At 46.0% G+C, this 19,407-nt stretch overlaps 1 protein-coding gene across 8 annotated transcripts in view; it reads right to left on the minus strand.

The window, feature by feature from the left end:
• Positions 1-338: 338 nt before the first annotated feature.
• Positions 339-19,407, minus strand: part of ANXA2 (annexin A2) — a 38,975-nt gene continuing 19,906 nt past the window's right edge. For 4 of the 8 annotated variants that reach the window (XM_035132136.3, XM_088656710.1, XM_088656713.1 and 1 more), the window contains exons 4-13: positions 15,311-15,405; positions 12,846-12,959; positions 7,604-7,694; positions 5,454-5,533; positions 4,060-4,119; positions 3,434-3,527; positions 2,690-2,785; positions 2,251-2,309; positions 1,451-1,573; positions 339-789 (exon numbers count right to left, since the gene is read on the minus strand). In XM_035132136.3, coding sequence (XP_034988027.1) covers positions 730-789; positions 1,451-1,573; positions 2,251-2,309; positions 2,690-2,785; positions 3,434-3,527; positions 4,060-4,119; positions 5,454-5,533; positions 7,604-7,694; positions 12,846-12,959; positions 15,311-15,405 — 872 coding nt within the window. In that variant the 3' untranslated portion in view covers positions 339-729. Of the gene's footprint in view, positions 790-1,450; positions 1,574-2,250; positions 2,310-2,689; positions 2,786-3,433; positions 3,528-4,059; positions 4,120-5,453; positions 5,534-7,603; positions 7,695-12,845; positions 12,960-15,271; positions 15,406-19,407 lie in introns of all 8 variants that reach the window. The other 4 variants (XM_035132137.3, XM_088656709.1, XM_088656711.1 and 1 more) reach the window with 1 other exon arrangement.

Below are 19,407 nucleotides of genomic sequence, written 5' to 3' on the forward strand. Positions count from 1 at the left end.
AATTACACCAAAGGGTCATCTAGTCCAACCCCCTGCAATGCAGGAATCACAGCTGAACCCTGACAGGTGGCCATCCAACCTCTGTTCAAAAACTTCCAATGAAGGAGACTCCACCACATTCTGAGGTTGTCCATTCCACTGTCAAACAGCTCTTACTGTCTGTTACTGTCAGATGGGAGGCTACACCAAAAGGGAGGGATGTGAAGCAATTTTTTAAAATATGTATATATAAAGGCAGAAAGGGGAGGGGTCTGAATACCACAAGGTACCGGTAATTGCTGTTACACCAGGAAGCCGACACTTTCCTCCTCTGGAAGAATGCACAAGAGCAAATTGTGTTTTTCTTAAAGTAAAAATTCCATTTTATTTGGCTTTCCAACAAGAACATTGCACACAAAGAGGCAGAATCTTCCACTGTGCATGTAAGGATTGCCTCCCTCCTCTCCCTCTCTTTGGAATGTCAACTCCTTTGGCCTGATTACTTCTGCTGAGATTAGCTACTTGGGTAAAAGCCAAGCAAAGCCTGAGCCAAGGGAGGGAATGATACAAAAGCAACCAACAGCATCCGCCTGGAGTAGACCGGATAGGGAAGATGAGTTAGCAAAGGCTATTGTGCCAATGGCTCTAGTTCTGCAAAGGAGATCAGGGCTGGGCTGAAGCGGGGTAAAAAAAAAAAAGGGGGGGGAGCATATCTCGGAGCTGGAACTCTTTCCATTCCCATCACAGTTTTCAATCTTCTCCTCCACACAGGTTCAGGAGTGCCCGCTGGTAATCGCCCTTTGTGTCTTGCTGTAAGGGGAACAGAGGGAAAGAGAGACATTAAGCCAAAACTCTCCTCAGGGCCAGCCTGGCCCTGACTCTCCTTAGAGTGTCAGGATCATCAGAATCCCCAAAATGATACAAAAAAGAAGGGAGGCTTCCATTCTGTGCCACTCCATGCAGGCAGCCATAAATTGTCCTGCTGTGTTTTTCAAAATTCCCCATGTTCTTGCCCCATGCCAAGAATTTCAGGGCATACCAGCAAGTTGGGGTGGGGGAGGGATTCCAAGGCTTGCAATGTACAAAAGGGGGGGAAGTGTTTTGTGGGGGTGGATTACCCAAAACATCATAATGAAGACTGTGTATGCTCAGTGGTCACAGAAGCCTGGCTTGGGAGAGCGGGGAGAGAAATGGGGCGTTTTGGGGGAGCGGAAGAAATGGAGTGGCTGGGATTCTGAGCAGAAGCATGCCACACGGCCAGCACAGAATCGTAGAGTTGGAAGGTACCCAAAGATCATCTAGTCCAACCCTCTGCAATGCAGGAATATGCAGCTGTCCCTTACAGGAATCAAACCTGCAACCTTGGCATTATCAGCACCATGCTCAACACAACTGAGCTCTCCGTGGGGTGATCTGATACTGTCTGCTCTGCTGTGACTGACAGGAGATCTGCTGCAACATGGCCACTCACCTGGATGAAGTAATACAGGGACTTCCCATATTTCCTCTTGAATTCACTCTTAATTTTCAGCATGTCCACCTCACTGCGGGAGACCATAATCCTGATCAGGACCTTGTCTCGGGTTCCTTTGCCCTAAAAAAACCAATTATTTCCCACAATTAAACTTTATTGTTTAAATCAAACTTTATTGTTTGCAGTGCATTTGGGGGGGGGGAATTGTTAGCAGTCAGTAAAATAACACAGATGGAGTCCAGAGAGAAAAGAAATCCTGATAACACTTTACTGAGGGAAATGGAACAAAGCAACATATAACTTGAGGAGAGAAAAAACAGCTTTCTTTCTTTTTTAAGGGCAGGCCTTGTTAAAAGCAGGGTTAGGTTCAACTTAACATCCAGGGAGAAATTCTCTCACAGCTACACAGCCAGAGCATATGCATCCTCACCAAGGATCATGCAGCCTCCTTAGTTTCTAAGCAACACTTCCAATGCTTACTGGCAAATGAATTAACTCTTAAGTTGCAAACGGAATGATCAAGCCCCACTTGAGTCCTGACCCATCTCAGAACCCAGAATGAAAATAGGCAAGGATTCTGGGAGTGATTTAATGACATGGCAACAATGTTATGGACGTTTGGTGTAGGAAGCGGGCACAGGCCTGTGGGGTGCTCCAAGAGAAATCCCCCTCAGATGAGCGGGAGGCACACAGGATCACTGAGCAGGAGAGCTCTTAAACAGCATTCATCTTAATGGTGATTGCACAGGAGGGTGCTTTCGTGAATCGTGCCCCTGACTTGTGTTCGGATACTTTACCTTCATTGAGTCGTACAATCGGTCCGCAAAATACAGCTGTTTGTTCTGAATGCACTGAACTGTGAGGAAAAAGATGGACACAGGGTTAAAATATACACCTGTAATCAAAGTATTAAAAGTTTAATTGTATATAGCCCCCTGCCCTTCCCCAGTCCTTTTTTAAAAAGCTGCTGGAGGAGGGGAACAGAAAGGCGTTCTCAGAGCAGCTTCCAGGCATAGAGCAGTACAGGTGCCTTGTCCAGCCCTGAGGAGGCGCGATCACCTTGTCCAGGCAACCCCCAGATGTTTTGGGGGTGGGGCACCAATACAGCTCCTTGCCAAGGGCACAAGGGACCCTAGGGACACCTCTGTCCAGGGCAAACCAGAAGCACCCAACTCCTGACCTTCCTCAACATCTTTTGGGATGGTCAACTCCTCTTGCCTCTGTCCTTGTACTCACCAAGATTAATGAAGGCATTTTCCAGGTCTCCTTTCACTTCCTTCTTGATGCTCTCCAGCATATCGTAAGGGCTGTAGCTCTTGTACCTCTCAAACACTGCAAAGTTTAGCCAATGGAAACAGAAGGGTCAGGAGAAAAGAAAGTTCTTCTTCACACAGCACAGAATTAAACTATGGAACTCACTCCCACAGGAGGCAACAAGGGCCACCAACTGGGATGACATTGAGAGAGGACTGGGTGAACTTGTGGAGAAGAGAACTATAAATGGCTGCTAGCTATGCTCTGCCTCCATGACTGAAGAGGATTGGACACATTCATGCAGGAGAAGACTACAAGCCAGGATGGACATGCTCTGAATGTCATGCTTCTGAATACCAGTTGCTGGAAACCACAGGAGGGGAGAATGACCCTTGAGCTCAGATCCTGCTTGCGGGTTTCTTACAGGGATATGGTTGGTCTCTGTGAGAACAGGATGCTGGACCAGATTGGCCCCTTTGGCCTGATCCAGCAGGCTTCTTGTATGTTCTTAATCTGCATGCAAAAGCATGTGTTCCACCTCTGAGCTATGGGTGCAGTTATGAAACCAAAGATCAGTAGTGGAGCAAATCCTTGCTTCTCCCCCAGTTGTTACCTGGCCAGCAGAGAGAGCCACAACCAAGTGAAAAGGAGCCTCTATCATCAGACCTGAACACATGAGGGCTTCCCCCACCCACCGCTCTGCAGTGGCCTGGATCTGCATGTTACCTTTCTGGAGGTGGGGGACACTCCTTTCAGTCATGATGTTGATCCACTTGGGCACGTCCGTTCCCTTTCTCTTCACACCAGCATCATACAAGTCCTGTAGTTGGGATGAAAAAGTCTTGTGTCAGATACCTGGCCACTGCCATGGCAGCAGAGTTACAAGACTCCCAGCACTTTTCTTACCAAAGCACCCCACCCACTTACGGATAGTTTCACTTTATTGTATTGAGAATATTGCTGGGGTGCTGTTGGATCTATAACAGGCTTCCTCAACCTCGGCCCTCCCTCCAGATGTTTTGAGACTACAATTCCCATCATCCCTGACCACTGGTCCTGCTAGCTAGGAGGGATCATGGGAGTTGTAGGCCAAAAACATCTGGAGGGCCGAGGTTGAGGAAGCCTGAGCTATAACCTGGCTATCCCAAGGGCTCACAGCAGGTCAAATACTTCTGAAATGCATGAGCACTGCGATAGACTGAGCCTGTTGTGAGTTGGTAACAGCGGAAGTGCATTTGTCTGCTCCGATACTGTGGAACGGTTGACACTTTGAGCACATGGGGAGGCCAGAGGCAGCTTTTCAACAAGCCCTCATACGAGATGAAAAGAGGTCAGTATTCAGCATTACTTACCCTGGCGTCTTGATCAATCAGCTCGTAATCAACCACAGAAGCATCCTCATTTCTCCTTCCCTTTTAAAGACAAAAAACAAACACCCGTTTCAGATATACAACCACTGAACACTTCTTGCTCCAGGATTCATTGAGAAGAGAAGTATGCACAATTTTACAAACTCTCTTGCCTGGATTTATGGACTGGGGACAGCTTTACAGTCATGAGGACTGCAGCCTTTGATATATCTAGTTATGTGCTGTGGACATGTGGGAGCACCTGTATTTTCAGTGTTTCAACTTTTGTACCATTTGTTGCATATCACTGGAGCTTGTTTCTCAGAGCACATACTGTGGTAATATAATGTTAGTGGTGGTTGGTCGGCGGGGGAGTGGGTGGGGTTGACGTTATGGTTATAGGCTCTCAAGGGTGAAGTGGATCCTTAAGATCTGGCTGTAAGAGCTAATTTCAAATTCTGTGTGGCATCCCTTACACTTTTAGGCCACAGTCATTTATTTTAGGAAATTCATATGCCATTTGATTGTAAGAAAAAACCTCAAAGCGGTTTGTAATAAAATAAAATAAAAATAATAATGATAATATTAATATTAATAATAATAATAATTCTACACTGCCCTTCATCCAAGGATCACAGGGTGGTTTACGATATAAAAATACATAATATTACATATCTTTAGGTGCCAGGCAAAAACATTCCTATTCTCCCAGGCCTTTGGCTAATTAAACAATCTACGGCCGTTTAAACTCTGTGTGTGTGTGTGTGTGTGTGTGTGTGTGTGTGTGTGTTACTGTTTTTGTTTGTTACTGAACAATAACACACATACACTCCTCACAGTTTAAAAGGCCACAGATTGTTTAATTAGCCAAAGCCCTGAGAGAAGAGGAATGTTTTTGCTTGGTACCTAAAGATGGGTAATGAAGGTGCCAGGCAAGCCTCCCTGGGGAGAGCATTCCACAAGTGGGGAGCCACCACCGAAAAGGCCCATTCTCAGCTTGTTACTCTCCAGACCTCTTGCAGAGGGGGCACATGAAGAAGGGACTTGGATGGTGATTGAAGGGTCCAGGTTGGTTCATAAAACAATACAATTTTCAATGAAGACATTTAAAAGCATCTATTTAAAACATTCAAAAAATAATTAACATCAATGATAAGCTAAAAACAGATTAAAACATACAACACCACAACCATTCTGGACAGGGTTGTCTAAACAAAAATGTTTTTAGCAGGTGCTGAAAAAGGTACAGTGAAGGTGCCTGTGAGATGTCAATAGGCAGGGAGTTCCAAAGTGCAAGTGCTGCCAAACTAAAATATCGAGTTCTTACCACGACGTGAAGCAAACAGTTAAGTTAAAATAACCAGAGGAAAAAGGCAGCTGGACCAGAAGAGTCTTACCTTGGCTAAAGCCACCATCAACTTGCGGAAATCGCCAGATGTATCTGAGATGATGTCTTTCTCCAATTCAGTCTTGTACACTAAAAAGAAAAAGAAAAAAAAGAAATCAAGGAAGATTGGCAAAGCAGGCTCTATTACTAACATTTCTGAAGCCCAGTTCAGCCATAATGAAAAATCATGATCTCCTGTTACAAAAACAAGCCCGATCCTAGTTCATAGCTGCCAAGTTTTCCCTTTTCTCGCGAGGAAGCCTATTCAGCATAAGGGAAAATCCCTTAAAAAAGGGATAACTTGGCAGCTATGTCCTAGTTTTTAGCTATCCACAGTTAGAAGAAAAGTTTCCTGAGTTCAGACAAAACAGGAAAGTGCAATTCAAAAATTAAACCAGAAATTCTCACCTTCCCCTCCTTCACACAGAATAGGAAGAAACTGCAAAACCTCTGCTTTCAAACCACAGTAACTCATTACATATGAACTCTGGAAACTGTGGCTTGTCCCAATTGCGGTTTGTTAAAGTAGAATCAAGCTGTGAGAGATCACGCAAGCTGGGGGCCCACTTAGGCTTGTTTTTACAGTGGCAAACCAGGTCCGTCACTATGACTGACCCAGACTTTTCATTTCCGTTTTCTAATTGTTTTCAAAGAGATCATTCTTTTTCTTTTTCTAAGGGACTGAGACTTGCTAAGCAGAGATCTCTGGTTGTGAAAGGATGGTAAGGGTCTTTGAAAGCGGGGCAGCAAGAGACATTGCAAGGTTCTTCATTTTTGAAGAACGTGAAATAAGGAACCCTCAACCAAAAATAAAGGACAGCATAAAGTCTCATAGTACCCTAAAGACTAAGAGCCCATAAAGTAGCACATGAACCCCTGGTTGCTTTTGTTGCTTCTAACTGACAGAGCAATCCTCTCCAGATCCACTCAGAAGCAAATCCCAGTTACTTATCCTCTGGAAGCTCAAGCCAAGTTGTCAAAAGGAAAAGTTGGGCTTAAGACCTATGGGCATGTTTTCTTCATCCTAGATCCCAGTGTAGAATTTGGCCCTGTGTGGAAGTCAGTCTTTGTATAAAACGAAAACCAAGTGTCTAGCACTCATGATTGTCATTGGGGGTGGGTTTGTCTCAGGTCATGTCTGTGAAGGCCTCAGAACCTGAAGAGGGCATCCTGTGATCAAATATTCATGCTTCTGTAGCACATCTACCTCTCTGTCCCTTCCAGTGGCTTCTTGTGTCCACCACCCCCTGGACTCCCCATCTCCACAGGACCCTCCTGACCCTAGAATTCTGTGGGGTTCACAGTCCTTCCAACTAAAGAAGCAATGGCCTACAGAACTTTCATCAACTCACTTGTGCCCCACCCATTTCCTAAGACATTAAAAGCCCCAAGCACTACTCATTATGAAGCAACATCATCACATAAATATTTATTTTAAAAGCCAATTAATGCAGCCACCACCAGCTTTGCACAATCTTACCTCCTCCTAACTCTTGCTTCGTTAAAACAAGGAAGGACTTTTATGATATCTAAGAATGGCCCAGCAAATTAGGCACTCTTTCCCTACCACTGCATCTGGTGCGAAAATTGAAATACTTTGGGACATTTTACACCTCACTTTTAGGCCTGAAAAATAAGTTACCCCAGCTCTGTTTTCTGACATTTATACCGTACAGTACATTTCTTCTGTCATGGAACCTAAGGCAGCATACATCTGGTTCCCAGGAGATCACCCATCCAGGAATTGACCGGACACTTAGCTTCAGCAAGGGAGTGGCCTCACATGCCCTGAGTACTAGACCTCTGTGACTGCAAATGAGCTTCTGAACCTATTACCACAAAATGCTTGGTGTTGCTGGACCCATCAATCAAGGTATCATCAGGTCAATCCTCAAATCATTCTGAGGGCAATTTATCTAAGGGCAGATCCACACCATACAGCCAAAGCGCATGACTTCCCCCAAAGAATCATGGAAATTATTGTTCCCCCCCCCAAAGAGCTAGAATTCCCAGCATCCTTACCAAACTACAGTTCCCAGGATTCTTTGGGGGGGAATCATGTGCTTTAAATGTCTGCTGCATGTGCTTTAAAATCTATGGTGCGGATCTGTCCCCCAAGGATAAACTCAGCCCCCCACCCATCCCTCCTGGTCAACTTACTTTCCCTGTAGGCTCTGTTGATTGAGTTCAGTTCCTGGTTTGTCCGCGAACAGATTATCTCGATGAGTGTGTCTTCATCAGTTCCCAGACCCTGAAATGCAAGCGGAAATGGACATCTTGATAGGTACACATACTCAGTGAGATGAGATTTTAACAAAAACGTGTGGCTTCCGCTTGTTAGCAAAATAAAAATGTTATGAGGGAGTAGGGCCAGCCCAAGGCATTTTGCTGCCTGAGGCAAATTACAAGATGGCACCTTCCCCTCATTCCACATACAGAAGCCAGCTAGACTGAGGCAGTTGACAGTTACTGCCACAACAACCATCATACAGTATATCATTCTCCACAGCATCTGAGGGCAGCAGGCTAGCTTAGGGGAACACTGGTCCCCCAATATATGCTGGCTGAGGCAGCTGCCTCACTCTGCTTAAAGGTAGGGCCCTGTGTGAGGAAAATATCCTACTCAAACTGCTTTTAACAGTCAGTTTCAGAATACTGCTCTTAGTTGCTGCCTTCATTGCAGAATTGTGTCCTGTTCAGACAGACCAACAAAAATCTATTCCAAGGCTGAAAATAAATTCTGAAGCAGAGCACTCACACAGGACATTCACTGCCTTTACTGGTTCCAATTTAAAGGAGAAGTAGAGCTGGGTATCATCTGCAAACTGGTGAGCACCAAGCCCAACCCCCCTGATGATCTCTCCCAGCAGCTTCATATAGATGTTAAAAAGCATGGGGGGAGGACAGAAACCTGAGGCACCCCCACAAGTGAGAGCCCAGGGGTCCGGACACTCATCCCCCATCACCACTTTCTGGTCATGACCCAGGAGGAAGGAGCGGAACCACTGTATGACAGTCCCCCCAGCTCCCAACCCCTCTAGACGGTCCAGAAGAATGTCATGGTCGATGGTGTCAAAGGTCGCTGAGGGATCCAGCAGAACTAGGAAACAGATTTCACCTCTGTCACTAGACTGCCAGAGATCATTGACCAGTGTGACCAAAGTGGTTTCAGTCCCATGATGGGGCCTGAATCCTGACTGTCTGCATCCTCCAGACACACCTGGAGTTGTTCAGCAATCACCTGCTCAATCGCCTTGTCCAGGAATGGAAGGTCTGAAATTGGGTAATAATTAGCCAAAATGGCTGGGTCCAACAATGGTTTTTTAAGAAGCAGTTTAATAACTGCTTTTTTAAGGGGGTCTGGGAAGACTCACTCACAGAGGGAAACATTCACCACCCCACAAAGCTCATTGTGGGGTCACTTTTATGAGGAGACAGGTGGGTCGGTTTCACTCGTCCAAGCAGCCTGTCCACATCCTTGTAGGTAACAGGTTGAAATTGATCCCATACAACTTGGGATTACAAGCAGAAATGAATAGGAAAGACTTTTACTCTATAACAAGCACAATGCCCCCCCCACACACACACTGCATCTCAAAATTGTTTTTATAAAAAAGAAGAAGGAATCAATATATGGGGTAACCTTTTAAAAATAGATGAATAAATTTTATTATCCCTGCTAATAGCAAAGAACAGAAATACGTTTTGCATGACAGACCAATATTCAGAATTCATACATTTTGAACAATCTGAGTGAGTTCAAGGGACATATATTATAAAATATGAATTTCAAAGTGTGAGGGGTTTTTTTAATGATCAAAGTTCAAGATTTAATCACCAGGTTTCTCTCCCTTGCATGCTGAACATATAAAACTGAATACAAAAATACGGCTTTGAACTAAAAGTTGAATTAACTGGGAGTAAAGTGTAAATCAATTATGAAGTTGTTAATACAATAAGACAATTACTAATCCACATGAAAAGGGATCAGGTGTTAATTAAACTCTTTGGGAACTCAATGACCCTCTCTGGTACAGTTCAGTCAAAACAATCCCTGCCAAAGGCCTAGAAACAAGACTGTTAATTTTTGTTCCATTCCAGTTCCATCAGGCATCATTTATAAAGCAGCTCTGGCTGAAAGGATGTTGGAGAACTTTTAGGAAAAGAGCATAATTAAAAAGACTTATTTTATGTGCCTCTTTAACAAAAAACAAGAATAACGCAACCTTTGACTTCAGAATTAGATGCATAATTGATAAATGAAGTGCTTTCAACCATGTTACTCATTTAATTTCCTTGGTTTTCTACTGCAACATGGCTCTAGGGACTAAGACAGCAATGAAATAGAAAAGGGGAGGGGAACGCCCTTTAGAAATGATGGGGCGCAAGATACTTTTCCATGTCAAAATATTTAAAATCAAACTCCAGGATGAGCAGCGTACACCGGGGAAGTCCCTGTGGACCCTCGCAATGCTGTGGGTCTCCAACCCCCATCTGTCACAGCCGATGTTCAGGAGTATTGGGAAACCAGCCATGGCGAGGAGGCCACACATTCTGCATCCCTTGTAGAAACTGAGCTTGCCACATGTTCAAACTGTTCCTGGATTGTAGTGCCGTTGGTGGTGGTGCATGAACAGCAGAATGCTACCTGCATATATATTTCTAGTGTGTAGGAAACCAGATGCTGGAGAGAAAAACTGTTGCCTTGCCCTCCCCCTGACATGATAGTTCTCCATTCGACTGTTCTCCCTGTTTAAATTGTAAGCTCCATGGGACAGAGATCTGTCCGTTTGCTCATGTCAATGTGCCATGCAGATAATCCTAGTATTGTGGAGTTGGCAGTGGCGTCGCAACGGGGGGGGGGGCTATGTGCTCCCAGTGGCACGTCTCCAGGGGTGACAAGACGGCACCCCGCCAGGGCGGCGCGAGCAGCCATCGCACCGCTGCAGCCACATGTAGAGGATCCTCTGTTCGCGGCTGCAGCCGTGAGCAGAGGATCCTGCCCCTCCCAGCTTTCCTCCCTCCCCAGCTCGCCGTAAGCGGCTCCTGCTGCTTTGCCTCTTTACAGCGAGCCAGGGAGGGGCAGACGGGAGCCACGGCTCCCCCCAGATTTCAAAGGCTTCTTGCTTTTCAGAAAACATGTTTTACATTGTTTGCTCTCCAGTCCAACTCGAGAAGCTTTCTCAAATAGAAAGTCAGTGTGGTACATGGTGATCCGGGTGCTGGATGAGGAATAAGGAGGCCCAGATTTAAATCGCTGGGTGGTCATGAGCCTGTCAGTATCTCCCAATCTGCCCGACTTCGCAAGGCTGCTGTGAGGATAAAATGGGGGGGGGGGGTTTCCGACTTTCCTAAAACCTTGTTCCAGGCACAGGAGAAGAGTGTGCAGTGGTCCCTCCACAACATAAAGAGAAGTGCCAGCCCTGATAAATGTGTAGAAAAAAGGCTAGGAAGCATTTGAACAAAGCTTTGAGACACAGCAGGCTACGGCAGAAATCAGTGTGGCAAACCATTAAGAAATAAGTTAAAAGCTACGTTTGGCAACAGTGCTGAGCTGAGACAGTAGAGGGCAGCATTGGATAAAGAAAAAGAGGAGGCAGAACTCTGTACTGACTAGCGCAATCCAGGAGTGTGGGTGAAGTTTAGGGGACAGGAAAATCAACGCCCTGCCCATGTTGTGAGACCGAGGAGTTGAGCACTTCTACATGAAACAGATCGCAGGCTGGAGAGATGAATAGTTGATCTTTACAAAAGATCACTGGAAGGATTTTTTATTTTTACAAAAGATGGCATTCAATTACAGTATGTTCTGCTTAGAGCAGAGACACTGAAATTAATTAACCTACATTTGTTATGCCTATGAATTTGAATGCATCTACACTGCATCGGACTTGGCTGAGTACCACCCAATGTTCCAGAATTGCTTGCATAATCTAGTACAGGACCAAAAGTGCCTAGCTGATATGATGGGCTTGAATGAGGGGAGGGGGGTGGAATCCCTTCCATTTCAGATTCTCATTTCCCCCAAGTTTAAATTCAGTTTGACCCATTTCTGCATCAGTTTTGAGATCTTAAAAAAATGCACAAAAATTGTATGTTTTCATGCATAATTTCTCTGAGGATACCCATTTTGAGCACACTTTTGCAATACGCAGGCTTTTTGCAAGTCATTTGCCCTAGCATAATCCGTTTTTGCATGTCAGCTTCACTAATACATACTTTCCCCAAACATACACATTTTGGGGTTGGAGAACAGCATTACAAAATTAGGAGAAGTGTGAATTTTGAAACATTTCAGTTCAGTTACTAGTTTGGGAGCTGTGAACAGGGGCAGCTTGCCCATTGACCCTAGTGGCGCGGGGTGCCAGGGCACCAGGTTGGCAGGGGGGCGCGAAAACCACGCTGCACCCACCCACCAGCCGCGAGAAGAAACGGGGCGGGGCAGGGGCGCTGGAGCGATCTCGGCGCCACGGCGCCCAACCTGCTTAAGATGGCCCTGGCTGTGAATTAAGTGGGAACCAAAAAATCTCACTCCCCCCTCCCTACTGGCATTGGCAGCTGAGTGGTGATGGGGAAACAACAGATCTTTAAAGAGCCAGCAAGCTGTAGCGGTTAGAGTGTTGGACTAACCTGGGAGACCAGGGTTCAAATCCCCACTCGGCCATGAAAGTCACAAATCTCTCAAGTCTAACCCACCTTGCAGGGTTGTTGTTGTTGAGGATAAAGTGGGGAAGAAGAAAACCACACATGCCCCCTTGAGCTCCTTGGGGAAAGGCGGGATATAAACATGATGAACAAATTCTAATATTTCAAACACTAATTTCAACAGCAACTCCAACGCTGACTGTTGTGGATTCAGCAGCATTTGGAGCCATTTTGGAGCGGGGGGGGGGGGGGGGGACTGGAGCCAGCTCAGGTGTGGAGACTTACTGGACTGAAAAAATGTTTGAAGATGTGGGGACAAGGGAAGAGTTGGCATGGGGAAGTCAGGCCTCTTTTCTGCAAGGGCAGATCGTTCAGCTCTCCACCTTAACGACAACTGCCACCATCCTTTAGAATTGGCCACAAATGCTGATGAAGCCCAGTAACATCCGATGGGCCCCAAGCTCTTCATCTGGATCCTGTTCCGTGTCCATAATACACAGTGATCTGAATTACATGGGCAATCTAGGCGCTGAAACGAGGGCAGCATCCTGAGCTCAGTCAGTAGAGCATGAGGCTCTTAATCTCAGGGCTGTGGATTCAAGCCCCATCTTGGGCAAAAGATTCCTGTATTGTGAAGGGGGTTGGACTAGATGACCCTTGTTATATTTGACAGTGAGAGCTGAGAGATTGAGAAGGGTTTCAGTGATGGAGACAAGCATCAAAGACAAACCTTTTGGGGGTTCCTCATTTCACATACCTTCATGGACCCTTTCAGTTCAGAAGCATCATACTGAGCCGGTGTCTTCAGCAGACCCAGGATAGTAGTCTCCAGGTGCCCAGACAGAGCAGACTTCAGAGCTGCAGAGAGCTCCTAAAGACAGGAAAGAGGGTGACAGAGTTAGTACCTATTTCAGATTTCTGGATGCTTGCTCCCCTGGGTGACTGAAGTATTTAAATCTGTTGGTTTTCCCTATTGATTTGCAGGGGAGACACAGTGGTTCTTTTTGGAAGTCATCAAAATCTTTCCATCTAAAGGTAAATGACAACCCAATAATACCTTGTTATATTCTACCATCCAAGAAGTTTTGTATTTAAAAAAAGTGTAAGAGAACAAGTAATTTTGAGCACACAAACTAAATTCACACTCATAAACCCATTCAGCATGCAATGGACAGATTTAAAAGAGACAAAAGATTCTGTGGGGGGCAAAGACGATTTAAGTGGTGGGACATTTCTCTCTCTTTTCTCTCTCTCATAAAATGTAGACCCCCAAAGTCTCAAAAATTAACTGTGGGTGAAATTCATGGGCATTTCTCAAAGTGGGATGAGTGTGTGTGCGATCCAAGGGATCAAAGTATTTTCCCAACAGGTAAGAGTTACAGCATTTGAGACCATTTAGTTCAGGTGGGGAACTAAGGGAGGAGCCACTTAAACAGCTTTTCTACTCCTCTCACAGTACTGTAACTTGAGATCATCCAATGAAATTGGCACGAGATTCAGAACAGAAAAAAGGAAGGACATCTTCACAACGTATTGTTCATTTATGGAATTCGTCACTGCTTAAAGACGACTATCCAATGGGCTTTGATATATTCATAGACAAAGGTCTATCAGTGGCTGTTTGCTATGAGAGCTAGATAGAGCCTCCATGCCTGCAGGCAGTATATCTTTGAACATTATTGCCGGATATGAATAACAGGGGAAGGCTGTAGCCTGCATGGCAGCTTCCCAGTGGCATGTTGGCTGCCATTGTTGAAAACAGTATGATGGGTTAGATCAGGCATCCCCAACCTGCAGCCCTCCAGATTATTTGGCCTACAACTCCCATTATCCCTAGCTAACAGGACCAGTGGTCAGGGATGATGGGAATTGTAGTCCAAAACATCAGGAGGGCTGAAGGTTGGGGGTGCCCAAGTTCGATGGACATTGGAATTGTTCCATCATGGTTCTTATGTGCAACAATCATCAGTGTAATTACCAACACAGGTGGGCATGTCTTCATATTTGCTGAGTTCTGATTTAATGGAGAAACTTGGGAGTGTACACTGTGTATAAACGCAGCTCACTCTACTTGGGCTGGATCTAGACACGCCAAAGAAGTGATTCAGTTAAACGCCTTGTAAACTCATACAGGGAAATCCAGTAGGGAAAGACGGGACTCCATAGTGCCATCTGGAGTCACAGTTATATCACATATACAACACATATAAAACACTTTTTCTTTTTATCAATCTAGCTGAGTCCTTGGATACCTAACACTTAGTTTCAAAGGGTGCTTTGCTTTTGAAACATCCAACCTTCAAAACAAACAGGACCACCTTCTTTGATCCCAAAGAACATTAACTGACTTGCCATTCGCAATGTCGTGAAGAAAACCCAGTGGAAACATTTCTTCCCCAGGAAACTCATCCAGGAAAAGTAATCTATCTATTTCCTTTCCCTCTACTCCTGACTCATATTTTTCCACTGAGGAATTGGATGGTTGCCTGTTGCCACCCCTCCACTGTCTCTTAGAATCCTTTAGCATTTAGGCACTCTGGCTTAATTGGAAGTTTGGCTCCGATTGCGGAAAGCCAGGATGGAACACAAGAGACCAGATAACAACTGTGAAAGCGAAAACGATCATTTTCTAAATGTAGCTGAAACCAAGTTCTCCCATGCAAGTCTTTCACTGAAATGTATTAACAGCCCTACAGTGGCCACAAGCCATGGTAGCTGTAGGCTCTCCAGTACCGGAGGCAGTGTGCCACTGGATACCAGTCCCCACAGGGCAACATTGGGAGGGAGGTGCTTGTGGGCTTCCTGTGGGCATCAGGTTAATCACTGCAGGACCAGAACGACAGAGCAGATTGGCCTCTTGGTCTGATCCAGGAGCCAGGCTCTTCTTATGAGCTACTGAGTCAGGACACAGCGGTTCTCAGAGAAAATGCACTAATGCCACTATTTTAGTGATCTCTTCTGTGGGGCTCAGTTCTGTGTGACAACACACCAATCCAGGTTTAAAGGGAAGCTCAAATTCTATCTAATTTTATTCACTGGACACTATTTTTAAGCTGCTTTTCTGGGCAAGCTCATCCAAATTGTGGCTTATAGAATTCATTGCAACAAGGTATGGTGATGGCCGCTGGTTCAGAGGTCCTTAAAAGGGGATCTGACAAGTTGATGGGAGAAGGAGAGGTCTACCTCTCGCTGTATAGTGTAGCTTTTGGCCTCCTTCAATACCTTCTTAGTTCTCCTCTGGTAAGCGAAGGCGATGTCCTGACGCTGCTCATTGCTGCGGTTGGTGAGAATGTTGACAATTGTCACTTCATCCACACCTGCATAGGGAGAGAGAAGGAAGAGCAAACAGGTAATTGGCAAGTGGTCTGGATGTTGTCATTTCTGAAAAGATTTAAAAGGCAAACCCGGGGCCAGCTGGGTTTTCAAAAACAGTGTTCCAATCCTCAAAACTTTCAGAAGATTACAAAAAAGCAACTAATGCACATTCATTCATTCATTCATTCACAATATTTATAGCCCACTCTGCATTGAATATTTTCTTCTCCTTTTTGCATTTTTAGAAATTTCATTTTATAATGTGTACTAGCTGGCCCGGCCATGCATTGCTGTGGCTCATCCCTGTGATTCCCCCCACCCTGTCCCAATCCATGACCTATTCCGTCCCCTCCACCCCCCAACACCCACCCAGGCGAGCCCCCACCTCCATTTGGCCTAGTCTGTAAAGGTGAGTCGAGCTGCTGTGGAGAGGGAAGGTTTTCTAGCTGCAGTACCAGTGTAACCGCTGATAGAGGGCAAAGGTTTTATGGCTGCAGTACCAGTGTAGCCGCCGCTAGAGGGTGCTGTTTTGCAACCTCTTCTGGCTTCTTTTTCCCAGCATCCACTTTTGGGTGAGTTGTGTGTTCTGAAACACGGGGTTTTTTGGATTTTACATTGCACAGGTGTGACATCTGTCACGCAAACTTTCCTATAGCCTTCAGACATTCGCATGTGATGTTGTGTCAAAATTTCACCTCAATCAGTCAAGCGGTTTTGGTGAAAAGTGGAAACACACCCACATGCCCAGTTTACATTTTATATATATAGATAAAACAGAGAACACTATGTATGTTAGATTTTAAACTATAAAATAGGCATATAGAATGAGCATGGCTTAAAATAACAAAGTCCAAGTAAAGAATACTAGCATTATCTGATTATCAAGTATAGTTCCAGATTTGCCAGGCTTCTGAGAAGGGTTGCCTTGATTTATAAAACACGTTAAAATGTTTCATGTGCTTTATACTGTCAGTGATCACACTACTAGGGAAGAGGACACTAATCAGCAACTGTGTGTGTGCGCGCGCTTGTTCATGCGTGCACACATACGCACACCCACAGTGCTAGTGAAGGTGCCCTGATCTGGATCAGAACCTTAGTATGGCAGGTAGGATGGTTTTAGCCTTTTGTTCCCTACTAGGTCTTGATCCATATCAGGAAGGCTTTACCTGCAATTTGACCTTAGGGAGAGGGGGGCATCCCATTTGCTTCAATGGGAGTCCCATCTCCAAATTCAAATTACATATGTGGGGGCACACACACCTCATCAAATCAGGACCACAGCAGGGGAAATTTCCAGTTCAGGTTTGGCTTCCTGAGCTAGCAATGTGTATAAAAAGGACAACCTGCAATTGATGGCACAGTTATGTAGCTAACATATCATCTAGCTTAGCGCTGAATTTCACCTAGCCAGAACTAACTTGAAATATTTTGCAGTCCATGGTGAACACATAATCATGAGGGGTATGATACAAGTTATTTACATTTTTAAATTTATTTTTGTTTCACAAAATATACCACTTGAAAGTAATGAAACTTCAAGGCTGTTTGCACTTTATCTATAAAGCTCAGAGAGAGGGCACATATAAAAGTTCTCCACCCTTTTTCTTTAATCCTCAGAATGACCCTGGGAGGTTGATTAGTCTGAGAAAAAAGCAGCTGGCCCAAGCTTACCCAATGAGCTTTACGGCTGAGCAGATTTGAACTTGGGTCTCCGTAGTCTCAGTGGCAGAGCTTCATGCTATGGAACCGGGGGGGAGGGGGGAGAGCTGGCGGGGGTGAGGCTGGCACGTGTCCCGGCGGGCGTGGCACACCGTCTGCAGGGTCGTGGCGTGCCACCTGTGGGGGTGTGGCACCCAGCACGGGCGGGTGAGCAGCCATGATGGCACCCCACCGGGATCACGCTGGTGGGGGCAGTGCCCTCCCCCTCCTCTGCCAGTGCGTAGTCTAAGACACCAACCACTGTGCCACACTGTCTTCAAAGAGCATTCCACTAGATGCAGGCTGGGACAAACATTTCAATTTTTCATTTTTGCTTTTTATTTATGCCTAGATTGGGATTGTTTTTGTTTTATAACATTAAATTTGTGCTTTGTTGGTTTTTCTTACTTTGAATTTACTGAATTGACACGTTCTGTATTTTGTATATTTGTATTTCCAATGTTCCCTGTTTTAATGATTTGAACGGCTGCTACAAGCAGTGGCGTAGTAATGGGTGGGGGGGCAGGCTGGGCGGGGCTGACCACCTCCTGTGCGTGCATGTGTTGTGCGTCACGACGCGTGCATCGTGCGTCATGATGGACACCCCGCCCCCCGGTGGGGTGCCTTCGGGTTTGCCGCCCCGGGAAGCCAGGCGGCTAGCTACGCCACTGGCTGCAAGCCGCTTTGAGCACAGCTCCTTTTGGAAAAGCGGCATATAAGCAAACTCAGCCAATCAATGGGAACTGTAGTGGGAGGATACATGGTTAGCAACTGGCTTCAGGCAAATTGTCCAAGGACCATATCATGTCCACGTTATGTACATCCCCTAGCACGCACCACGAACACTTTACCTAATGTTCCAGATACAGAGGTATCCCCCTTGAGGCAAGGTGAGAGGGGGGTACCATTAAAGGTGGCCCAGTGGGAAACAAAGACGGAACCGTGGAGCACCACCCAACAGGAAACATCGCTATATTGCAAAAGCCCTCTGGAAGGAACAGAGGTTGTGTGATGGCACCACTACAGTCTTCCTAAATGGCTGCTTCCACTGTCGAGGTCTAGAAAAATATCCCCGCACTCTACAGAAGAACTATTACCATGCAGTTTGGTTGCTCCCATTCATTTCAGAGGGCTTTATGCCAAATGTTAACTCATGAAGGAAGGATGTTATTTAGGCTTCACTGTTTGTGGCAGCAAAATATCTTGGGCCAGGCTTTACTGATCAGCTGGCATTTCCTGGTGTTGGATTTCAGTCCATGCAAGGCTGTGGGCAGTGGATGCTCACAGGATCTGCCTGTTCTTGCAGGGACATTTCACACAATATGAATCATTGAAGAAAAGATGACTCACTGAGCATTTGAGGGGTGCAGTAAAAATAAGCACGAGAGACACAAAGAGATGACTACCGTAATACTGGATTTCAGCCAGAGCAACCCCTTGTAGAGTGGCTCCAACCAGCCACAAACTCTCAGCCTAACCTCCTCAGAAGGCTGTTGTGCATGGAGAAGAGCTGAAACCTGAACTGATAAATCAACTAAAACTCATACGGTCATTAGTTCAATTACATTTAAATAGGAGGGTTTTAAAAAAACACCTCAATAACCTGTTTTTAGTTTACTCATATATGAGCCATATCAGGTGCTGCTTCAAAAGAGGCTTCCCTCCTGGGCAAGAGAAAAATAGGAAGCCTCTGGGCACCCGAAGCTTTCATAAGTGCTTGTATTAAAAGTACAGTATTTTAAATGTTTACTCCCCAGTTTAAACTGGGGGCATTTTTGAAAGTCAATGGTGGTGGTGGTGTTTATTGATGATGCCTTAGGAAAAAAAGTACCCACATACGCTGCTACAAAGAGACAGATTAGAATGGACTGCAAAAGATGATCTCTGAGTGAATACACCCAGGTCTGGCGCATCCATTAGGGTGAACTAGGAAGTTACCTAGGGCGCCAAAATGGAGGGGCCCCCCACCCCCCGCTGCCGGCCCCCTGCCCACCCACCCGCCGTGCCCAGAAGGGAGAGTGAGGGCTCCGGAAGTGCCTTCCCTCTCCGCCAGCACGGCGAGCAAGAGTGCGGCAACGCGCCACCGGGGCTGCAGGCAGGCAGGAAAGCGCCTGCCGTGGTGCCCGGAAGCTCTGGGCTGCAACAGGCTCTCGCGGAGGCTGGGAGCGCCACACCCCACCACCCGCGCCACCCCACCCGGGGCTGGGGAAGGGACCTGGCACGCAGGGCCGCCTTCACACCTCTCCGCCTCTGGAGTCGCCTACCTCCCATGATGGCCAATCCTCGGGGCGACGGCGGGAGAG

The sequence above is a fragment of the Zootoca vivipara genome, chromosome 13, assembly GCF_965207765.1.
Source record: "Zootoca vivipara chromosome 13, rZooViv2.hap1.1, whole genome shotgun sequence".
NCBI lineage: Eukaryota > Metazoa > Chordata > Lepidosauria > Squamata > Lacertidae > Zootoca > Zootoca vivipara.